Source organism: Pteronotus mesoamericanus, unplaced genomic scaffold, assembly GCF_021234165.1.
Source record: "Pteronotus mesoamericanus isolate MK-2021 breed Mesoamerican mustached bat unplaced genomic scaffold, CSHL_Meso_final scaffold_232, whole genome shotgun sequence".
In the NCBI taxonomy this organism is placed as follows: domain Eukaryota; kingdom Metazoa; phylum Chordata; class Mammalia; order Chiroptera; family Mormoopidae; genus Pteronotus; species Pteronotus mesoamericanus.
This window is the reverse complement of record NW_026555311.1, coordinates 23,339,469-23,363,054: the sequence shown is the minus strand read 5'-3', so window position 1 is coordinate 23,363,054 and position 23,586 is coordinate 23,339,469. Positions and strand designations below refer to the sequence as shown.

The 23,586-nt window shown below is 37.0% G+C and overlaps 1 protein-coding gene and 1 pseudogene across 2 annotated transcripts in view; both read right to left on the bottom strand.

Moving 5' to 3' along the window:
• Positions 1-23,586, bottom strand: part of FAM13A (family with sequence similarity 13 member A) — a 266,776-nt gene that overhangs the window by 77,002 nt on the left and 166,188 nt on the right. Inside the window, exons 1-2 of one of the 2 annotated variants that reach the window (XM_054591744.1) lie at positions 16,267-16,623; positions 1,660-1,701 (exon numbers count right to left, since the gene is read on the bottom strand). In XM_054591744.1, the coding sequence (XP_054447719.1) occupies positions 1,660-1,701; positions 16,267-16,295 (71 nt within the window). In that variant the 5' untranslated portion in view covers positions 16,296-16,623. Of the gene's footprint in view, positions 1-1,659; positions 1,702-16,266; positions 16,624-23,586 lie in introns of those variants that run through there. The other variant, XM_054591743.1, reaches the window with a different exon arrangement.
• Positions 2,460-2,556, bottom strand: LOC129085461 (uncharacterized; annotated as a pseudogene).

The window sequence follows — 23,586 nt, the reverse complement described above, 5'->3', positions numbered from 1 at the left end:
TTATCAAGAGTTCCATAATATATTAATTTTCTTTATATTCTTTTACTTTCATTTTGTAAGTGCAGAATTTCTTTTGGAGACTTCATTTTAGTCTAGATAATTACAAAAATTATCACACTATTTAAACAAAACTGTGTGTCCTTGAAGATTTATGACTTATAAACCCATTTTTTTTCCCATTTGTTTTTTACAGTAGTGGTTAAAAAAATAAAATTTTAACACCAAATAAAACATAGATTGATGTTATTCAGAGTAATAAAAATAAGACATTCAGAGAACCAATAGTTTTCATTAGTTGGCAAGACCTTGAGTTGTAATCTTCTCTACTATATAAAACTCAGTTTCCATTACTATGTGATAATCACTTGTTTGATACTGTCATGTGCATTTACATAATGAATGCCAGAGTCACCATGTGCTCAGCAACAACATCTCATGTGTTTATAGTAATTGCACAGCTGAGATACCCTACGTACCAGAATATGCTGATTTGGTTGGCAGGAAACCAGGATGAATCAAATGGACCACCATACTGCATTGACTGAAACCTTAAATGTTTTCTCTCTTGCCACAAAGTGATTATATAATATGCTTCAATTCACCGAAGGCCAGAAAACTACTGAAAAGTACTTACTTGGCTGAGCCTGAAGTCCTATGACACATTTCTGAACTATTGGTGGTTGAATTAACGTCTGAATATAATGATTGAACGAATCAGATTCAAAAATAAATACACAAAGTGTGTATCATATATCCTGACACTTATTTTTTTTAAATTGATTTCAAGATTGAGAAAGGATTTTTTAAAAACTTGAGCAATTTTAACTTTAATTTATATGATCATTATATTTTCTAAGCCACTGAGGTAGGTAGGTAGCGAGAGTAAGAAAAATTTTGTTCTAGGTTATCCCTAAGTTGAACTGTTCACTAAAAATCACATCAATATAGCAAATGTTTTAGTCTAGAGAGACGTGACCCACTTTAATATTCTGTAAACTTACCTGCTTTAATAGTTACTATTTTAGCATTATAAGCTTTAGAAAATAATCCTAACTCCACAAACTCGATGAATATTTAGTTTCTCATGCCACTACTATATAGGAAATGTTTTAACATTAGCTAAGGCTTCTTCAGTAAGTAAGCCTTGTATTCATACCCCTCCCCGACCTGCATGTGTGAGTGTGTGTGTACACACTGAAAAGAGATTTTTAAAATTCGGGTTACAGCCTAATTATCAGTCAGTCTTGAAATTCAAATGGCTAGCTTAACATTTCTGAATTTAAAACAAAGCATCTTATTTTATTTATTTTTTATCCTTGACACTATTACAGATGTTCCCCATTTCCCCCCTTTGACCTCCACCACCCAGTCCTTCCCTGGCCTTCACCACATTGTTGTCTGTGTCCATGGACTATGCATATATGCATATATGTTCTTTCAATTTTAGTGTTTTCAATGATATTAAGACTTTTTTAAGATTTGTTAAACCAAAGAGAGGAAAACCAGAGAATGAACAGCATGGTGAGGGGTTCCAATAAGCTTAGTCTGGCCATGGTGTAGAATATTTTATTGAAAAAAATTAAAATGGGCAAATAAACCCAAAGAAGCCTTAACCATCCTCCACTCCCTATAACAGACCAACCAAAGACAAATAAATACCTCAGATAGAAAGGTGACAGCGGTCTTTCATCTTCCTGCGAACTAAAAGAAAAACAAATTTTGAATTAATAGAATTTCTGTTAATATTATAACACATCAATTTCACTAAAATTCTGTCCTACCTGTCACAAATTTTGTTTTGGTTCATTAGAGCTAAACTCAGGATGAAGGAAGATTTAGTAATGCACACCTACCTTGGACCTAACCAAAGTCAATTACTTCTTCATGGGAGACTATCAAGGAGGTTTCTTTCTAAATTAGCTTAAGGCAAAAATAATTCACATGGTAACTTTCAAGATGCAGCTTTTTACTACCTTATTCTACAATTCCAATTCAAGTACTCCTACATTACACATAAACTTTTAAATTATTTCATACTTAGTTATTTCAATAAAGCTAATTATAGCTCATTAACATGATGATGAAAATAAGAAACAGCCCTCAACATTTTCCTGTGAAGGTGTGAGCCACTTTGAAAATGACACCCTAAGAATGTGAAGCTCAGCAGTAAACAGCACTCAGGAGTATTAACGGGTATAGATAATATGAAAGAACATAAATGAAATCTAAAAGTAGTTTACATTCTTTAAACAATATGGAAGCAATGTGAAGCTTAATATAAAAATATTTCATTAAAAATGTAAAATATATTCCACAATAAAATAGTTTTCTTCTTTAACATGTTTTTCTTCTTCTGATAAATGACCTCAAAACAAAAGATGAGTCTCTCTCCCCTTCAGTGACTACTGGAGTGGTCTTTGAACTTTTTTGACTATGTGCTCATATAAAATGAGGGTTTTAAAAAAATATTTCATGAATTTGTCTGTCATCCACGCACAGGGACCATGTCAATCTGTGTTGTTGCAATTTTAGTACATGTGCTGCCAAAGCAAGCACTAAAATTAGGTTTTAAGCAGCCACATCCCTCAATATGTGACTTAGTATATGACTAAGTATCTATCTATATTAATTATGCACACCATTAAAAAAAATAAAAGTAGAAATGTAAAGTAAAAGATAAAATTAACTAGAAGCTCTAATATTTTCTTCTTGTACCCCCATTGTTAACCTTACACACCATTTGTGGTCTGCATCACTTTTGGGAAAGCAACTAGTTAACTTCTGTTCATTCTTCCCTCTCCCCCCATCTTATTTTAAAATTTCCTTAAGCTTCATTAATGTAAAGGGAAAAGTTTGCTTCAATTGGTAATGTTACACAGGCAATCACCAAAATCTGATTACAAAGTTATTGTGTAAAACACACACACACACACACACACACCAAAATCTGATTACAAAGTTATTGTGTAAAACACACACACACACACACACACACACACACACACACACACACACCGCCCCCCCCCCCCCCCGTAATGGAAGCTGCAAAGGTCTTAACATTTTATCTTACTTTATTTTTAATTTAAAAAATATTTTATTTATTTTTTTTTTAGAGAGGGAAAGGGAGGGAGAAAGAGAGGGACAGAAACATCAATGTGTGGTTGCCTCTGCCCACACTGGGGACCGGGCCTGCAACCTGGGCCTGTGCCCTCACTGGGAATCGAAACAGTGGCCTTAGGTTCACAGGCCTAAGCCACAGCAGCCAGGCAATCTTAACATTTTAATTGGAAGATGGCACTAATTCATTCTCATGAATTGGTTTCCAATTCCAATATCTCTTAGCTGTCCTAATGTTTATGATGCCAAAGATTTTAATGTTTGTAACTGATTGTGCCAATTCTTCCCAAGTGAAGGGTAAGTGGTGAATCAGCTTCATTATCAACTCTAATGAGGATGAGCTGAGGCAAACCTTAATGGAGTTAGGTTGCAGAGCTGAAAAGATAGAAGCAACAACACCTGAGACATGTCCAGGTGTCTTGGGAAGAAACCATTTGGAGCAGTTCTATTATAGGAAGTGATAACTTTAAGCCAAACTGATACAAGGGGCTTACACATTTAACTTCAAACTATTCTGTGAAAGTACTTAAAACAAATATCAAAGTATTAGAATTAAGTTTGTTTCCTAATCAAGATTCAGTGTCAATAAGTACTATTTATGACCAACATTCCACAAAAAGTCTGCAACTAAAAATGTTATGATTTTATTTTAGAAAAATTGCCTCCATGTGTTATTTAACTGGCACCTTACTAATACTGTTTTGTTTAGAACAGATCCTTAACTCAAAACATGTAACAAATTATAATGAAAATTAACAAGGGTACTTTAGTGAACATTACATTATAAATGTGGTTGGTTTTCTTAGAATTTAGTAGTGCTTCTGGGCAATGATTTACATGATGCAGGGATATGAACACAGCTGTTCATGTGTGTGGCTAATGCTATTTTTTAAAAAATATGTCTGCTAAACCTTTTTGTAGCAGAGACAATAAAAATCAATCCTTTCTTTCTTTACACCTTCTCTCCCTCAATCAGCAGCAGTCAACAGAACAGCAGTCCATGCCCAGTAACCAAGAATATAATTTGAAAAGAAAATGAGGATAAATAATCAACTTTGATAGTTAATTAGCGTATTTTTCTTTCCTCTTTCATAAAAGTACCCATGTGTAGAGTTTAGTAATGTAATCTTGATAAAGCTATACTTTCTGAAACAAATAAAACATTGATTTCAAATGGATTAAATCAATTAATTCTAAAAATCAATTTAAAACACTGAGGTTAAAGCAATTTTAAGGAAAAATGGCCAAGGACAATTCTACCAAATAGAATTGAGAGAATAAACTTTCCCACAAAACTTACACATCAGAATGCAAAACATTTGAAAAGGTTACCATTTCTATATCTGAGCAAAATGGGTATGGTACTATTATTACACGCCCCTACACGTCTATTTATAGAGGTTATTTAGGCCTATTTTGGGTTTTGTGTCACTCTCTCAGGCATATCCAATGATATTAAATGTCATTTTTTGCCTAAATTTTAAATTGAGAATTAATTCTGATGCACTTTTAATTTTTAAAAATAAACACATGTAATGTGAATGAAAGAGTATGTGTCATGAAATTAAGCAAATGACAAACTGTAATACCTTGGAGTTCATTCAATTTCCTCTTCAGTTCCTAGTATAAACTTCATGTTTTAATTATTTATGTTTGCTGACTCTGAATAATGGCCAAGCTTAAGCAGCTAATTAACTTGCTTTAAAACAAACAAACAAACAAACAAACAAACATATATTGAGAGATTTGGGCAATTAGCTCATGTATGTCAGGCAATCTGGTGCTTAACGTCCTCATACATGTGGTGTTATATTCTCTTGATACTGCCTTTGGGAAAAACATTTATCGAATAAACCAAAGTAATAGTACAAGTCTCAGAAGCTACAAATGAGAGTGAAAATAACACAGATATTAGGGTTTTAGCAGGGTCCTATGGTGCAACATTGGTAAATGCAGATTTAGAATCTTCATGAGCTGCAGTAATTCCTAAACTGAAACCACTGAATGCAATGCCAATCAATTATGGCAGCTAATTGAAATAATGAAAATCATGGTGTTTTGTATGTCTAAGAAAAATCAAATATCATTGGGAGAATTCCCAGAGTGAGGCATTCAGATTGGACTTTCAATTACTGGATCAAACCACCATTCCGTTCAATTCCCTTTTGAAACATTTCAATTAGTTCACTTTCTAATTGGTTAATGTGGCTGGCTGCTGGGAAACGCCCTGTCTGGTTTCAGAAACTGCAGCCCCGCTGACAGGCAGGAGGGTCCCAAGGCTGGAGCTGAGCAAGGAGGCGTTGGTAAAACAGGCCACTGAGGAACATAACCTGTCTCCCTGCCCCTGCCTCCCTCACATCACCCTGCTTGGCCCTGGAGGATAGCTGGTTAGTCATTGATGGGCAAGACACCTCGATGGAAGGGGCAACCGAAGACAGGCAGAGCTGCAGTGGGCATCAAGGAAAAAACTTGGGGGACATGGAGAGAGGGTGAAAGACCCTCACCCCTCTGCTTTGATACGGCTGGGGTCCTCATTCTATCTGAAAGAATTCTCCTTATTTCCTGGCTGTCTTGCCCTCCCCTTGCCTGGCTCAGGTTTGAAATAATACTGGAGACAGCCCTAAAACTGGATCTGGTGGATCATGGAGGAAATAAGGCCTAGAAGTAAATTCTTCAAAGCATGCTTTGTTTTTCCCTCAAAAGCTATGATAACCAGCTCATGCTGGGAAGGAAATTTACATTATTCATAGACCCTGACCCTAAACCCTTTGGCATTCTTATGTTTACACTCTCATGTTTACTCGTCTCCTCTTAGACCCATGTAAATCAGTGTGTTCCTACCATTTGTTTTCCTCAACATCATCTATCCTCCGTGAACATTAACATACTGATGTAATGAGATCACCCGTACATTCCTATTATTTAGCCCCACTGATAACCCTTTCAATGAAAGTCTTTGGACAAAGGGGCTTGCTGCCTTCTCCACTAGAGGGAAGAGCCATCCCCTCTCCTGGCAGACAGAGAAGTGTCTGAAATGATTTATTCTTTCCCCCGACTGGTGACAACCCCAGGACGGGCTCTGCGGGATTCAGAGCCCATGCTCCCACCTCAGCTGGCCGCCCGGACAGGGATCCTCAGATCCAGAGTCCAGCATCCCTCCCACAGGTGGCTACCAAAATAATTAATGTAATCTGCATATTTAGTTATACACTTCAAATATATTTTCAAGTGATTTGAGTTAGAAGAAATATTTGTGTTTCTTGATGATGGAAAAATAAGTAAATGCTAAGGATTAGGTCCCATTCATTGGAAAAGCTAGGAAAACCCTCTATGAGGGCTTAAAAACAAAAACAGCAAAAGGGAAAGAGGAAGTGAAGGACAAGTGAAAGGATAAAATTAAAAGTACTAAATAAACATTTTTATGGAATTCAGGTTTTTTCCTCATGTTGCACCAGAATGTGCTACAAAGAATTTTCTTAGAGAATGATTGGGTAAGTAAAGTTAGCACATTTTCTTTCCTTCCTCTTTCTGCAAAACACAAGAGCCACGCATTCTGGACCATTTTGGATTTATTCAGAGTCTCAGGCAAGGCCATGCCCCACTCCAGCTGGGGAGTGATAGCAGCCGGTGTTCTGCTGCTCAGATTTTTGGTTTGGTCCCTCTTGGCAACATGGAAAAACAATCTCCCTGTTCTTTTTGGAAAACAACTGTAAAAGTTTTCAGATTGATTTGCAGCTAAGCATTTGCTACTGTAATTTGGGGGGATATTTTGTAGATGTTTATATACTTTCTTATTGTAAACCCAAGCAGCTTTGTTTACCATTTCATTATTTGTATATTGTAATTAAAAATGCAACAGATAGCCAGTAGAAATAAAAACAAACTATCAAAGTTCAAGAGGCAATGGATTTTCCTGACTAAAGGATAAATGTAAAGAGCTGAAGCTGTTCATATTCACAGAACATGCATTTTTAGCCACTACTAAGTGGCATTATTTCAGAGACAAAACAAGATTTCTGAAAATGTAGTAAGTACTTTTTCCCTCGATAAGATAGACCAGTATTTCTACCACTCTCTGTTTTTTTCCCTTACCATTTCCTTGAATGCCTAGCGGAAATTTGAAATATATCCTTATGGGTTGAATCATGTCTCTTCAAAAAGATATGCTGAAGCCTTAACCCCTGGTAGAACAGAAAGTGACCTTATTTGGCGATAGGGTTTTTAGAGAAGCAATCCAGTTAAAATAAAGAGGAGTTTTTAGCAGGGAGGGGCTGGGGTACTTTGTCTTCTTCTTTTGTGTCTTTCCACACAGTTAGCAGGTCAAAAGTGAACCATAAATACCTCCTGATTGAATGACCCAGCCAAGAGGCTGCCAGTGGGGTTACCAGGGGTCACACTCCACAGGGGATCCTGGCTGGAGACATGTTTAGAGTCACAGAACAGAATCTTCATTCCTGTTAAATCATGTTAATAAACCAACTGCTCTCCTTAAAGAAGTTTATCTCCTGCTCCCACATCTGGTAAACCACCAAATTATATTTATTCTCTCTCAAAAAAGACAAGTCACTTAAATCAGCTCTTCCCTTTTCCCATTTCTACTGCCTTCATCTTTCACAGGGCAGCACTTTCTCTCTTTTTGATTTTTTAAAGATTTTATTTATTTATTTGTTTGTTTTTTAAATTTTTTTTATTGTTCAAATACATTTGTCTCCATTTTCCCGCCACCGCTTTCCCCTGCCCCACCCACCCCCACCTCCCACCCTCAATTCTTCCCCACTTTGGCTTTGTCCATAGGTCCTTTATACATGTTTCTCGATGTGACCCTTCCTCTTCTTTTCCCTATTACCCCCTCCCTACTTCCCTCTTGTTAGCATTCTCTCTTTCCCTGCTACCCACACCAGTTTATCTTTAACACTCTCACCAGATTTATCCTCCAAACTTAAAAGCCTGTCCTGCTTCCACACTATCTTTGGGGTAGAATCTGTATGTCTAAACCTGGCATATAAGGTGCCTCCCAATTTAAGTCCAACATACCTCTCTAGACCTTTCAGTACACTTTCATATTTCTCCCCATTTGTACATGCTGTTCCCTCGATCTTAACTGCTTCCTCCATGTCTCTCTCCCTGATAAGTGCTTCTCTCTACTCTTACCTCCCGGATTTGTCTTTACCTTTGTATCACTAGCACCTAGCAAGGTACCGAGAACATGCCCAGTGCTCAATAAATAGCTATTGAATTAAATCTGCATCATCAAGACTTTGCTGAGTGCTAACGCTACTATTTGATTAAATATTTTGAAAACATATACTTTATAACTTGTAAAATTATTTTTTCCATTAGAAGCATTCTCAGATATCTGTATGTTGATTATTTTAAGTTACCTTGTTCCCTTCTAATCAAAACAATGACATTTCAACTGTGCCATGGGTTTTCTCCTACTTTCACTTAAAAAATTTTTTTTACCTTTCTTCGAGTGCACAATTAGAGGTGTGAGTTCTGCCACTATGCCAGCAATGCAAATGATGCACTTATTGTAGTGTGCAGTCAAGGATATGTTCAGGGGAGGTAATGCTTGGACATGTCCTTGCCACAAACTGTATCTGTTTGTTCTGGTTTGAGAGCAGGAAAAGAAAATTATTTCACTTCACTGAAAACCCAAAGGCAGTTTGGGGCTCAAAGAAATTTTTGGTTTAGTCACAAAACTATTATTAAGGTAGCAGAAATCTTTTGTTTGTCTTTGAGATGCGTGCTCAGAAAAGTGATGTTTATCATTATTATTGAAATATAAAGACTGCCATAGAGAGGCAGTGATTTGGAATGTACAATACAACTTCCTTTTAGAGGGCATTGATATCAGTTGATGAGGAAATATTTTTAGAACATTAGTTAATAAGTCAAAAATAGTTGCTAATCTTTAGTTGCTGAAACAAAAATGGAAAGAATTGGGGATACCTGCAGAAGGAAGAGGGCAATAGCAAATCATTTTTATTAATTCCTTTTAATAATTACCTTAAATTGTAATATTTTTAATGGTTTTCTAATGTAGCAAACCATTATTAAATGATATAATTTCCCAAACTGTTAACTCGGAACGGGCATTTCTTGAGGGAGACAACTTGCACAGAAAGCAACGTAAATTTTCCTGTCACCCCCCCCCCCCCCCCTAATGAACCGTCCCACTGCCAGGGAGGCCTCTGCACAGAAAAATGAGTCGAGGACTTGTTTCTACATCATCATGGTTCTTCATGGGTTTCAGGACGGTGAGCCACTGGCAACTGTATGAAGGCTTGATACCTACCTACACGCCAGCTTCGCGTCTGTCCATAACCACAGTCCAGTGCTTAGTTGGCATTTTCTGAGGGTCTGCTACTTATGAGAGCCTCTGATAGGTGCTGGAGATACACAGGCTACCAAGATATGGTCCCAGCCCTCACAGAATTTATAGGTCAGGAAGAAACAGCAACTTGAAATTTGATAATAATCAATAACTTAAAAAAGGGGTGATATTATAAAAAAGGGATACCATGGACTGAGGACTCACCATACTAAGCCAGGCTTTGGGCCAAGAGCTTCATACACATTTTCCCATACAATCTTCAAAGACACCCCTGGAGGGAAGTATTACTAACCAGATTTTTCAGATAAGAAAAACGGGTCTTAGAAAGGTTAATAACTGGCTGAAGGCCACAAAGCCAGGCAGAGTAGCGAGCTCTAGACCTTAAATACGAAGTCTGGCAGGTTAGGTGATATGAGTGATACTGGGAGTCAATTTTGAAGGTCACATGGGCATTTTTAGGAGAAGGATAATGGAAAGGAGAAGAACTCTTCAAGGAAGGGAAGATGTGAAGGCTTGAGACAATGCATGACCAGCTATAAGCCAGGAAGCAGCAGGAGCTGAGGAGAAGGGTAGGGAAGGAAGGGAGAGGAGGGAGGAGAGGATGGAAGGAGCAGGCAGGTGCTAGAGTTGTTGCAAAGTGAAGCGTTTGAAAATGAAGGGGAGTCACCACACAGCAAAGCAATGGTCTATTCTGACTTGGCTTTCAATTCTTAATTTTAGTGTCAGGGGCTATTTAACCTGGACAGTGAAGTATTTCTTTCCATAATCATTTTGCTGACAGCAAAATACTGATGTATCTATAATCTTATACTTTTCCAAACCCCTACTTTTTCTAGCATTTTAGTACAATTCCATATGATCTGGGTGAAGCAGTTCAGTTTGTTTTAATTTCTATTAATTTCCAATTTTCTGATTTTTATTCTTATATTTGATGAGAAGATACCATGTTTTCCTGATCCCAAACTTTAAAGTTTTTATAAAACAGACCCTGTGTCTCTCCCCTCTGCCTGCCCAGTATTTTTATTTCTTTACTTAGATACTTTAATTAAAAAAAAAAATCAACTTCTAGGGATTCCTACTACTTTGTTTTCATCACCTCTGTCCCCACTATTTCCCATTAACATGTCTGTCTTATTTGAGAACTAAAATCAGTTTCCACATCTGGCTTCATGTTGATCTGTGCAAGGGCTATAATGTAGAGTCCAGAGAAGCAAATCAATAGAGACAGAAAATAGGTCGGTGGTTGCCCAGAGTTGGGATGGGGGATCGCGGGTTGTTTAGTTGGTTTGGGCTGCTGTAACAAGATAGCACAGATTGGGTGGTTTTACAACAGAAACATTTATTTCTCACAGTTTTAAAGACTGGAAGTCTGAGATCAGGGTACCAGCATGGCCGGGATCTGGTGAGGGCTGCCTCCCGCTTGCAGACAGCTGTCTTTACGCTGCTGTGTCTCCACGCAAGCAGGGTGGGAGGGTGGGGCGGGGGAAGCACACCCTGGTCCCTTCCTCTCCTTATCAGGACACCAGTCCTATCATGGGAGCTACACTCCAGGAACTCATTCAAATCTAATCACCTCCCAAAGGTCTCTTCTCCAAAGGTCATCACACTGGGGATTAGAGCTCCAAGGTATGCATTCTAGGGGCATGCAACCACTCAGTCCTCAGTAGAGGCTGATAACTACAGAGCACAGGGTTTCTCTTTGGGTGACAAAAATATTCCAAAATTGATTGTATTGATGGGTGTACAACCTGGTGAATATACTAAAAGTCATCGACTTGTACACTTCAGTCAAACTGCATAGTATGTGAATTCTATCTCGATAAAGCTGTTACCAAAATGTTATTTCCAGTTCTTAAGGGAAGAATAAATAGTGCTTTAAAAAGGTTTTATACAGTACAAATGATTAGTTTGGCAATTCATTCTGATCATCATATTAATATATAAGGATCATAGAAGAAAATAAGCTAAAAGGTTTGGAGAGTTTCAGGAAATTTAATTCCAAGGTCCTTTCAACGGCACTTCCCACAAACCATTCTTTAGGTCACTTGCCAACATTCATCCAATAAAATAGAAAGCAATGTCAGAGCCTCATTTTAACTGTGTTAAGTGCTATTGTATTCAAGGAATTGAAAGGTCCTGCAAGTGTGAAAGAAAAGCAACATTCTACTCTTTACATGTGAGTAGTTTGATCTGTTACAAAGAACTATGTTTCTCTTTAATTACAAAGTTTTCCCCTAAGTAACTATTTCAGGTTTTATCATCCCATTCTATTGATGAGGAAGATGAACTGTCCAACTTCGTATGGGTGGGCAGTGTCTGGGGAGCGGTTTTGACAGCAAGTTTACGACCTTTCCACTACTTTCCCCACTGTTCTGTGCTGAGCACCTAACACCTCTGCTTTTCCAATGGTTTAGTCAGGGTCATCTCCATATAAATTGAAAAATAGCCTCACCTTAGTTCATGTTATTTTCTTATTTAGAGTGATAAGCAAATATATAGACTCCAGAAATACTGTAACCATCATATGAGAGTAGAATTCAGAGAGATCTTGTTTGTTCTCAGTGAATTCTTATAATTACCAAATGTTGACCATATAGGTGATAAAGTCTAAGTTACACAACCGCATAAGGGCTAACCCACATGTGAAGGGAAGCAGCTTTTAACTCCCTCTTAGAGTGTGTTTGTGGAGGGGGAGTGGGGAGCGCAAGGAGTGTTATCAAGATGGCAACAAGTCAGGAATACTTTGAGTTTATGGCTAAATTAACTGAAGGCATCCCCACCACAAGCAGTAGAGGGCTCTCTAACACCATACAGGACCCACATAAGCAGGAGCATTAAGACTGGGTTAGTCCCTAGTTAATTCCCATGTCATCCCCATGTTATCAATATTTACCTTGTTCACAAAAGGGTGCTCTAAAGACTGAGAAAGATCAGATGAATTCTGCTATAAGAAATTTTACTGGAATTTTCCCATGCTGGATCAATAATATGTGCTAATTTATCCTGTTACTATAAGTCTTCTTGAAAGAGCCAACGCAATATGAAATATATGATGTATTAAACCATCGCAAAATAAATATTCATTGACATATATTAAATATCATAACTTTCTTGATGAAGCCATAAAAATGAGAATTACATAGACATTATTAGTTTCGGTTTTCCACTTTGGTAAATAAGCCAAGGAAAGAACAAGATGCTAACATGTGAAAGTAGATGATAATACAATAAAACCAAAGGGATCTAAATTAATCACCAGTGATACTAACTTCATTCTCCATCATTATACTTTTTGGATATAGATTGAGTTAACAGGTTTTGGAAAATTAATTGAGCAAATCAAAATACTGCTGTGACAGTTGAGTGTTTTGTCAGACAAAGACTAAGAGGCTATATATAAAATAAAGATCTTTACCTACAGATGCACACAATATATAAGGAAAAAAATCAATGGAATATGAATCATGCAAAGAGCCTGAGGTATAAGGAAAGCATAAAATGTGATAAAACATTCCATCTCATTTGTGACAGAAGGTATATTTAGTCACCTGAAAAAATAAAACTTTTATTTCCATTATTAATATAGCTTCTCCACTTATTTCTGTACTATTTTATTTCTTTTGAGGAGCTTTTTCAGATGGTAAGAATATCTATACAATGTTACATATTGTGTTGAGTTTTAAAATTAAGTGTAAGAAATACACATAACTATCATAGTATATAAAAATAATTGGGATCATTTAACCATTTCCATAGATATGTAATAAGATCCCATCTTTAATTTAAGTCATTTGAAATAAAGTGTAAGAAATGAGTTCTTCACTCTACAGAGTCACATTTGAAACATTCAGCCTCCGCAGTTTTTTCTAAAGATCAGGAGTTTCTAAATAGTCAACTCCATCCTGGAAAACGTGAAAATTACATTAAGTAATAGAGAGCAAAATACATTAAAGGGAACTGAAGTATTTTATTTCATTCTTAGCTTTGAACTTCATCAGTTATTCTCATCTTAGTTACAGATAAGCAGTAACAACTTTATCATCTACATACTTTCACAATATGTGAAGAGCTGCTAAAAAGTCACTCATGGAAATGGTAAGTTAATGAGACATGAGGGCATAAACATGCCCTCTAAAAAGATCATAAGCTGATATGAGGGTAAATAAAACACAGGGCAATGTTATTTGTGTAGGCACATCTCTATTATTACGCTAATCATCCTGCCCACCATGTATTGTAATTGTCTGATAATGTGTCTGCACCCTGAGTAGCATGTGACCTCTTTGAAGCAGAGACTGTGTCTTAATTACCCTAGTATCACTGGTAGTGCAGAATAGTATTTTATCTTATAGAAAAATGTTAAACAACATTCTCAGTATGGTTTGTTTTAATAAGTAACACTCACCATCTAGTAAATAAAAGCATCAATTATGGAAAAAAAAGAAAACGCCTCACACCTTATAAGGTCACTATACTCAGTACGCTATTGGGGGATGTTGAATAGTATAATGTTAGATTTTTATGTATACCTGCTATCAGTGGCTTTAGACCAGCGAAAATAATTAACTAGAGTTTTGATCAGTATTTCCCTGAATGTGTGAACCATTTTTATCAGAATTGCTTTTAAGAAGCTTGTTAAAATGTAGACAATTTCCCTGTCACATGCAGATTCATATTTAGTAAGTCCAGGGAAGGAGGGCAGTGGGATGCAGTTCATTTTAAAAATAAGTTCCCCAGGTGATTCTCAGGTGTCTGAAGTATGAGAAGTGCTGGCCTCTCTGCTCAATACTAATAGTGAGTATAAATTTCTTTAACTGGTGCTTAAAGCTGTTCTTTTACTCATCCGCTTTCAATTCAGTCCTAGTCCCTTTAGGTCCTCCCCCGTCAGACAGCAGACACACCACAGGCTCTGCAACCTCCCTGCCTCAGGCAGTGCCACAGCCGGGGGTGGCTGCCAACAGCCATCGCTACCAGGGTCACAGAGGCTCTCAGCCCAGGAGTCCGAACCGGGAACAGGACCGTTTTCTGCATAAGCGCCTAAATTCACAAGAGATCCTTACGGAATGGAACCACACAAACCGGATCCCTGCCTGCAGGAGGTTTATAATCAAGGGTAGGCAGAGACCAGAAATGACGATTGCAGGGTAATCAATCAAATTAAACTCAGAGGCAGGCAGTGAATTGGCTGATCAGCATTTTTGAGTACAAATTCAAATTATTCCCCTTACACAGGTTTATTGATAAGAACTAATAATCAAAATAATTTTGGAGGAAATTATGTTGATTCCATTTTAGCTTTATATCCACTTAACTCCCTAAACAACATTTTAGCAGGATAAAGGTATATTATTTCCTTCTTAACAGTTACTATTATCATCAAGTAGTTTATTACAGAGTTTGGTAATAGCCAATATTCTTATACAGAATAGAACATGCTTAAGGCCCCTAAGAACTGATATTATTATAAGAAAAACAAGTCCCCAACTTTAAAGTCAGAAACCAAATCAACTCCAAAAAGTGTACATTAGCTTTATGTCTTGTAAGCTTCAAGCATGTGGGACCTTTCTACTGAGCTAATGTGGAAAAATTTCAGATCTATCTATTATATAAACCACTCTGTGCCCCCTTGGGTCAATTTTTTAGAGGATTTCTTGGTACACCTCATCAGATTTCCATTACAGTGCATTTGTCATTACGGTCAAAAAACAGCTACACTGGTTTACCTCACAGTATATGTCTGCAGAAACCATTTTGCAAATAAACACAATTTTTGTTTACCTTATTGTAATCATTAAAACATGAATATTCAGTAAAGTACCTATGGCATGGTGTTTAAAAAGAAATTCATTTTTGTCCGATTTTTAAAAAAATTATATAAACTGTATTTACTTTTTGATTTTCAAAATAATTTTCACTAATAAAACCATCTCTAGTTTTCTTAAAGGAAGCATTTATATGGGATCAAATGCCACTGCATGTAAAGCAGATGAAGCTGAAATACAATGGGCAAAAGTCATTTTAAAAATATAAAATGAGACCTTGTGCAACTCTGAGACTTCCCCCACGTCTGTTTTCCTGTTGTGCAGCTGAAGGATTAGACCCCATCACCACACAGGTGACTTCCAGCTTTAACATTCCTGGATACATTATTCACTTATTAATTCACCAGCTGTGTTCTTTCTAACAAACCCCATCATTTAAATTTACCTTTCTCTGCTCCACTCCACCCTCCATAATTCATACAATCATTAACGAACAAAACATAGCCTGTGCTCATGTTCTTATACAGCAATTTTGTAAAAGGTGTCATTTGTCTATCATGCCCTTCTATGATTATTCAGGGGGAAATATTGTCCTTAACATTTATGTTCCTGTATTATATTGTTCTTACTGATAGAAAATCTTTGCCCTTAGCTTACTAACATCCTTTAAAATGAGCTTGGAACTTTCCACAGCCTCACAACATTGCTAAGAAACTGATTCAGCTATATTATAAATCTGCTCAATATTTCTTCAGTTTCTTTTTTTTTTAAATTTCAAAGATACTTTCTTACATTTATTTTTATTCAAGGAAAAAAACTGAATATAACAGTCAAGTGAAAAATATAAGAAATCGGGCATAAGTGGCGGTAATAGGAGCTGTATAATATTAAAATTTTTCTGTTTCTAATGAAGAACATTACGTACCATGGACTCCACATAGTTTGCAGCATGTTACTAAAAGATGCCAAGTACTGGCTAAGTTACATGGTTTTATACTACTCAGAAAATAGAGGACAGAATAAAACAAAACAAACAGGAAAGAATACTACCTTTGCAGAGGCATGATTTCACAAGCCATTCTTGAACATAAATTTGCAAAGGACCCTCACAACTGTCTCTTCCACGCCAAGTGCCAAGTTTGGTCGTCTGTAGAGTGATCGTCTTCTTACAGTGGCCAAGCCGGGCTTGGGGAGGGAGGGTGCACCTCTCAGCTGAAGCAACTTGCCCTGCCGTTAGCCAGTGTGCTGCGGCTCTCAGCCTCCAAACTTCTTCAAGCAATGCTATTTTATTGACTGCCTCTCTACATTTACACTGCAGTCCACTTTGACCTTTTGTTCCAAGGAAGCAGCTGAACCATCCAACCAATCAGAGGAGCAGCTGCTGCAATACTTAAAGGCTCTGCTTTTGCAGCTCCTGCTGCTCCTCCTCCTCTTCCTCCTCCTCCCCCTCCTCCTCCTGCGGCTGCTCCTGCTCCTCAGTGGGTTCGCTTAATTCTGGTAACTTGAAACTTTCTTCTTAGCAGTTCCACAGACAAGCTTGTCAGTTTGGGGAAAGCAACCAATAACTGCACCAAGGGTGAAGAGTCCTTTACTTCTCAGTGTTGCAGGAACTGCCAACAAGGAAATCCATTTGTCAAGGACAGACACTGCCTCTGTAATGAAAGGTTTCTGTGACAGAAGGCAGCAGCTATGCTCCATCCCCTTTCTTCCCTTAGGAAAAAAAGAAATAACAAACAAACCACTGACATTGAAAGGCATGATACTTTTCTAGAAGGAAGGCATATTTCTAGAAACTTGTCCTACCCACATTTATTTCCTGCCGATGTTTGTTTATACTGTGGTGATTAGTAGTCACTGATGACATCACCCAAGTCACGTAGCTCCCACTTCTGGGGAGAATACATGTCCTAAGGCTGCCCACATTCTCAAAGGATCAAAGCATTGACTTCCATAGAAGTTATTCCAACTTACTATTTCTGCATTTTATCCTTATAAAGAGGAGTCATTGTCCTCTTAAAATATTAACAGCCTTTTTTGACTTCCATCATTCCTTCCTCTCTCCCTCCCTTCCTGCCTCTCTCCCTCCTCCGTCCTATCTATCTATTTATCTATCATCTAGCTACCTACCTACCTACTTACTATTATTACAGGTAACACTAAATCATTTTTCCATAAGGCCTGCTAAATGCCTATTAATTATCCAGCTTTCCCTTATAGTTTATTCTTCATTATGGAATATTAAAGTGTTATTTTTTAGAAACATGATTGCTAATTCACAGATTTCATATGCTTCAAGAATAATAGAAAAACAATAATAGAAACACATTTCGATAGAGTTTCTTTCACATTATGAGAACTGCAAAGAGTTACAACAATGCCCAGAGCATTGCTTTTAGTAGAATGAACAGAGAGCTAGAGTCCATGATGTTCAGAAACAGCGGGGGCTTGTGGTCCAAAGAGATATCCTCCTCCCCTGTAGTTTTTCCCACAATTTTTTTAGATCACTCATAATTCTGAATTTAGAACACACAGTCCTATTGAAAGTGTCTACTTTCCTTTGCTATACTACTAATAAAATCATTTCATCATCTGACTAACTCCTCTATCATACTTATGAAAGTAGATTAGTTATCCTGAAATTTATGTTCATATTATGATAGAATACCAATAACTAAAACTAACCTTTTAAAACAATGGAAGTTGAATTAAGTCTAGGACTTATTTTAATTGAAATTGTCAATTTAGTCCTTTTGTTTTGATCCTCAATTTTTTTTTAATGCCTGAACTGCTAGAGGTGGAAAATCACTACTACAACTTCCAAAACAGGGTCAAGAAGAAACAGAAAATCTGAACAGATTGATAACTACTAACTAAATAGAATCAGTAGTCAAAAATGTACAACAAATGAAAGACCTGAACCAGATGGCTTCACAGGTGAAGTTTACCAAAAATTCAAAAGAATTAACACCTATCCCTCTAAAACTATTACAAAACCATTACAAAAAATTGAGGAGGGAAGGCTCCCAAGCTTATTTTATGAGGGCAGCATACCCTGATTACAGAACCAGACAAAGACATTACAAAAAAAAATTATATGCCAATATCCCTGATGAACATAGATGCAAAAATTATCAACAAAATATTAGCAAACTGTATTCAGCAATATATGAAAAAGATCATACACCATGATCGAATGGGATTTATTCTGGGATGAAAGGTTGATTCAATATTTACAAGTCAATTAATGTGATACACTACATAAACAAAATGAAAGATAAAAATCTTGTATCAATAGATGCAGAAAAAACATTTGACAAAATCCAGCATCCATTTATGATAAAAACTCTCAGCAAAGTGCTATTAGAGGGAAAAGATCTCAAATTAATAAAGGCCTTTTATGACAAACCCACAGTTAACATCATACCCAATGATGGAAAGCTAAAAGTGTATTCATTAGGGTCAGGAACAAGACAAGGGTGTCCACTTTAACTACTTTTATTCAGCATAGTACTGGAAGTCCTTGCCATAGAAATCAAAAAATAAAATAAAAGAAAAGACATCCAATGTGAAAAAAAAGAAATAAAACTGTCATTTGTAGATGACATGATACTATACATAGAGAACCCTAATTATCCAACAAATATATATTAGAATTGATAAATAAAATCAGGAAAGTAGCAGGATACAAAACTAATATTCAAAAATCATCTTTATACACCAATTGGTGCATCTTTATACACCAATAATAAAGTATCGGAAAGAGGAATTAAAAAAACAACCCCATTTACAATTGCATAAAAAATACCTAGGAATAAATTTAATGAAGGAGGTGAAAGACCTATACTCAGAAAATTAGAAGACACGTAAGAAAGAAATTGAGGGAGATAGAAATAAGAATAAATATTGTTAAAATGTCCATACTACCCAAAGCAATCCATACGTTCAATGCACTCCCTATCAAAATACCAAAGCCACTTTTCACAGAACTAGAATAACCCTAAAATTTGTATGAAACCACAAAAGACCCCAATAGCCACAGCAATCTTGAGAAAGAAGAACAAAGTTGGAGTATCACACTACCTGATAACAAACTATACTACAATGTTACAGTAATCAAAACAGCCCAGTACCGGCATAAAACCAGACACATACATGAACAGGACAGAACAGAGAGCCCATAAATAAATGACACCTATATGCTGAATTAATCTATGACCTAACACATGAGGCAAGCACATATAACAGGGTAAAGACAGTTTCTTCAATAAATGGTGTTGGGAAAGCTGGACAGAGACATGCAAAAAAGTAAAACTAGACCACCTTCTTACACTATACACAAGAATAAACTCAAAATGGATGAAAGCCTTATATGTAAGACCAGAAAGTATAAAACACCTAGAAGCAAACAGGCAGCAAACTCGTTGACATTGCTTTTAGTAATATTTTTTTTTGGATATATGAGATCGGTCCAGAAAAAGTCCTGCCATTGTTAATATAATGAGAATGGTTTGTGCGACATTGATATAACCTGACAGCCAAGAAGAGTGGACTAGAATGCACATGCATGAACAATGACGACTTCACTTTACTAGTCAATGGAGGCGGGGGCGGTAGATGTCATTGAGTGAACATGAGTACTGTGTGGTCATCCCATTCAAAATGACTGAGCAAGTAGAGTAACGACTCTGCATCAAATTTTGTGGTGAGCTTGAACATTCCTCCACAGGAACTATTTGGATGATTCAGAAGGCTGCAGCTATGGGCAGCTTCAACACAAGAGCGTGCTCACTCATGCATCGCGTCTCATGAGGAGTTTCTTGGTGAAACATCAAATCACCCAGGTGAATTGGCCCCTGTACAGCTTCGATTTGGCACCCTGCAACTTCTGGCTTTTCCCAAGACTAAAATCATCTTTGAAAGGGAAGAGATTTTAGACCATCAATGAGATTCCAGAAAATATGACAGGGCATCTGATGGCAATTGGGAGAACTGTGTGAAGTCCCAAGATGCCTACTTTGAAGGAGACTGAGGCATCATTGTCCTATGTACAATGTTTCTTGTACCTTGTATCTTCTTCAGTAAATGTCTATCTTTTTCATATTACATGGCTGGGTACCTCCTGGACAGACTTCATAGCTCCTGGGGTAAGGGAATCAACAGAATAAATAAATGGGACTACATCAAACTAAAAAGTTTTATACAGCAAAACAAACAAACAAACAAACAAACAAAACAAAACAAAGCAAAAAACCCATCCACAAAACAAAATGAAAACCTACTGAATGGGAGAAGATATTCACCAAATACATCTGATAAAGAGTTAATATGCAAACTATGTAAAGAACTCATACAACTTAACACCAAAAAAAAAAAGCCAAACAATTTGATTTAAAAAAATGGACAAAGGACCAGAACAGACCTTTTTCCAAAGTGGACATACAGATGGCCAAAAATATATGAAAAGATGCTGCTCAACATCTCAAATCATCAGAGAAATGCAAATTAAAACCACAGTAAAATATCATGTCCCACTTGTCACAATGGTTATTATCAATAAATTAACAAACAATGAGTATTAGTGAAGATGCGGAGAAAAGGGAACCCTTGTGCACTGTTGGTGGGATTGTGAATGGATGCAGTCAAAATAGGAGGTTCCTTAAAAAATTAAAAATATGACTACCTTATGACCCAGCAATTCCATTTCTGGATATTTATCTGAAGAAATTAAAAAGGCTAATACCAAGAGATTGCATTGCATCTCTATGTTCACTACAGCATTATTTACAAGAGCCAAGATACATAGGCAACCTAAGTGTCCTTCGACAGATGACTGAATAAAGAATATGTAATACATACGTACAACGGAATATTACTCAGCCACAAAAAGGAATGTAATTTTACCATTTGCAACAAGATGGATGGACCCAGAGGGTATTACGCTAGGTGAAAAAGTCAGGCGGAGAAAGATAAATACCATGTGATTTCACTTTTATGTGGAATGTAATAAACAAAATAAAGAAAATAGAAATGCTCATTGATTCAGAAAACAAACTGAATGGTTGTCAAATGGGAGGGAGTTGGCAGCCTGGGTGAAAAAGGTGAGGGGATTAACAACTACAAATTGACAGTTAAAAAACAGTCACAGGGATATAAAGAACAACATAGGGAATATAGTCAATACTACTGTAATAACTGTATCTGAGGCCAGATGTGTACTAGACTTATGGGGGGTTGCTTTGTAAGTTATATAAATATCTAACTACTATGCCATATACTTGAAACTCATATAATATTGAATGTTAACTATAATTGAAAAACTAAAAAACAAGCAAAGTTTCAAAAAAAGAAAATCACTGTTATATATCATAATGTCTATTCTATTGATGAGTAAATCTGGTACTAGAATGTTAAGTAATATGTTCAAATTCTCATTGAAAGTTGGTGACAGAACAAAAACTGGATTCAGAATTTGTCAGGTCCTGCTACACATCTACAGGACTTTTTAACATATTTCATAAAATACAAATACTTTTAGAAATAGGTATAATGCAAATGACAAAAGTAACATTTTGCCTTTTCTGAATTTTTTGAAACATCTCAATGTTATATGGCTGAAATAGATATGAATTCAACAATATAGGACCCAGCATTAAAAATATGTTAAAATTGAATTATAATTTACATTAATATATAATAGAGGTAAGCTGTTGAAGAGCAGGAACATTCAAATTTTCACATCTGATTACATATATATTACCTGAAAAATTACGTCTTCCTGTCAACATTCCTCTAACGTTCTGTATTACTGGTGAGATGTCAATGGTTATTTTTCTTAAATCACCTAATACTACAACTCAGTAATTACCTGCCTTTCCAAGTCTCTATGATTTATTTTTATCTGGACTGTGGCTTCTTTCTGCCAAACCCACTGCCAGAGTCCTTGATCACTAAAATACCTTTATTTTTTCTATTTCTGACACCCTCCCATCAGTCCCTCACAGTCAGGTAGCAGGAGACCCATCCCGGAACTCTGCCAGTCCTACCTGTCCAAGCACTGGCCCCCTGCCTGCCTTTCCTCCGCTCTCAGCCCTTTCATGTGCCTCGCTCTGGACTGACGTACTTCTGTCTCCCCCTTTTTCCTTAGCTCTTTTTTCAGCTCTGTGTCTGCACAGAAAAACCTGCACCCAAACCAAATGGCATGCCGCTTTCAAAAAGGCACTTTCCTGCTCTCCTCAGCATGTAGTTATTTCTAAAATGGGTTCACTCGAATCCTCCGCTTTTTCACCCTTTGTAAATCCTGCCAGCTGGGTTCTCTACTGCCAGACTGCTAAACATTGTACAAGAAAAATCACATAACCCTGGCAACTAGTTATACTAAAAATTTATGCTGTTTATCCTCGTCACGAACCTCAATACTGTGTGGTAACCTTCTTAGTTATCTTTAACGGGGTTTTCACTGCCTTCCTCCTGAAACTGCTGTGAATTTTCCCCAGTGCTGCTAATCTGAATCTCTCTCCGTCACTAATTACCTTGCCTCCTGAATTTACTGAAAAAGGCAAGACTATCAAACATGAGTGAGTGCCTCTGGTCGTCTTTGCTATAGTTAGGGGTTTAAGAGCACCCCCGCCGACTCCCTCCCCCCTTACTCTTTTTGACTACTTCTTAGTCTAGGAGAAAACGGTCCTCACTCATAGGACCCAAACCTCTTTATCTATTTCAAAGATTAATAAACAGAAACCTCATTTAAATTGGAGTTGGGAGTGTCTGTAGGGAGGGTTCTCGCCCCCTAATAAACGTACTTTCCATCTCCATCAGCAAGATATTTTTTCTTCTACTATTCCAGCAGGAAGGAGGATCCTCCTCCTTAGAACCACTCAGCCAATGAAAGATGGTCACAATTCAGCCAATGGAAAGCCACTACATTTCCAACTCCCGGTGTTCTCCAATGGGTTCTTTGCTCATAAGAGCCCTGCTGAACCTTCTGAACTCTCTCATTCCTCTATAAATCAAGTCTCCTCTCCTTTGTTCTGGAGACTTGCATTTGATTGTCATTAGATGGAATGTCCTGAACTATAATTCTTTGCTGTTCCAGAATAAACCCATTTTGCTGGGAAGAGATCTGGCTATTTGTTTAAAGTCAACAGCATATACTGGATCTCATCATCTCCTCCGTCCTCTGGAAGAGGCTGATCTCTCCTACGTCTTAAACTGTCCCTCTTCTGATAGCCACCCAAGCATGTATCCCCCAGCCCTAAAAAGTTTTTCTCCTCAGTCCTACCCTCTGGTGCTGTGGCACGATTTCCCTCTCCTCCCCAGCAGCAATAACTTAGTTCTGTATATTTCCTTAAGTTTTTTATTTTTCAAAATGCC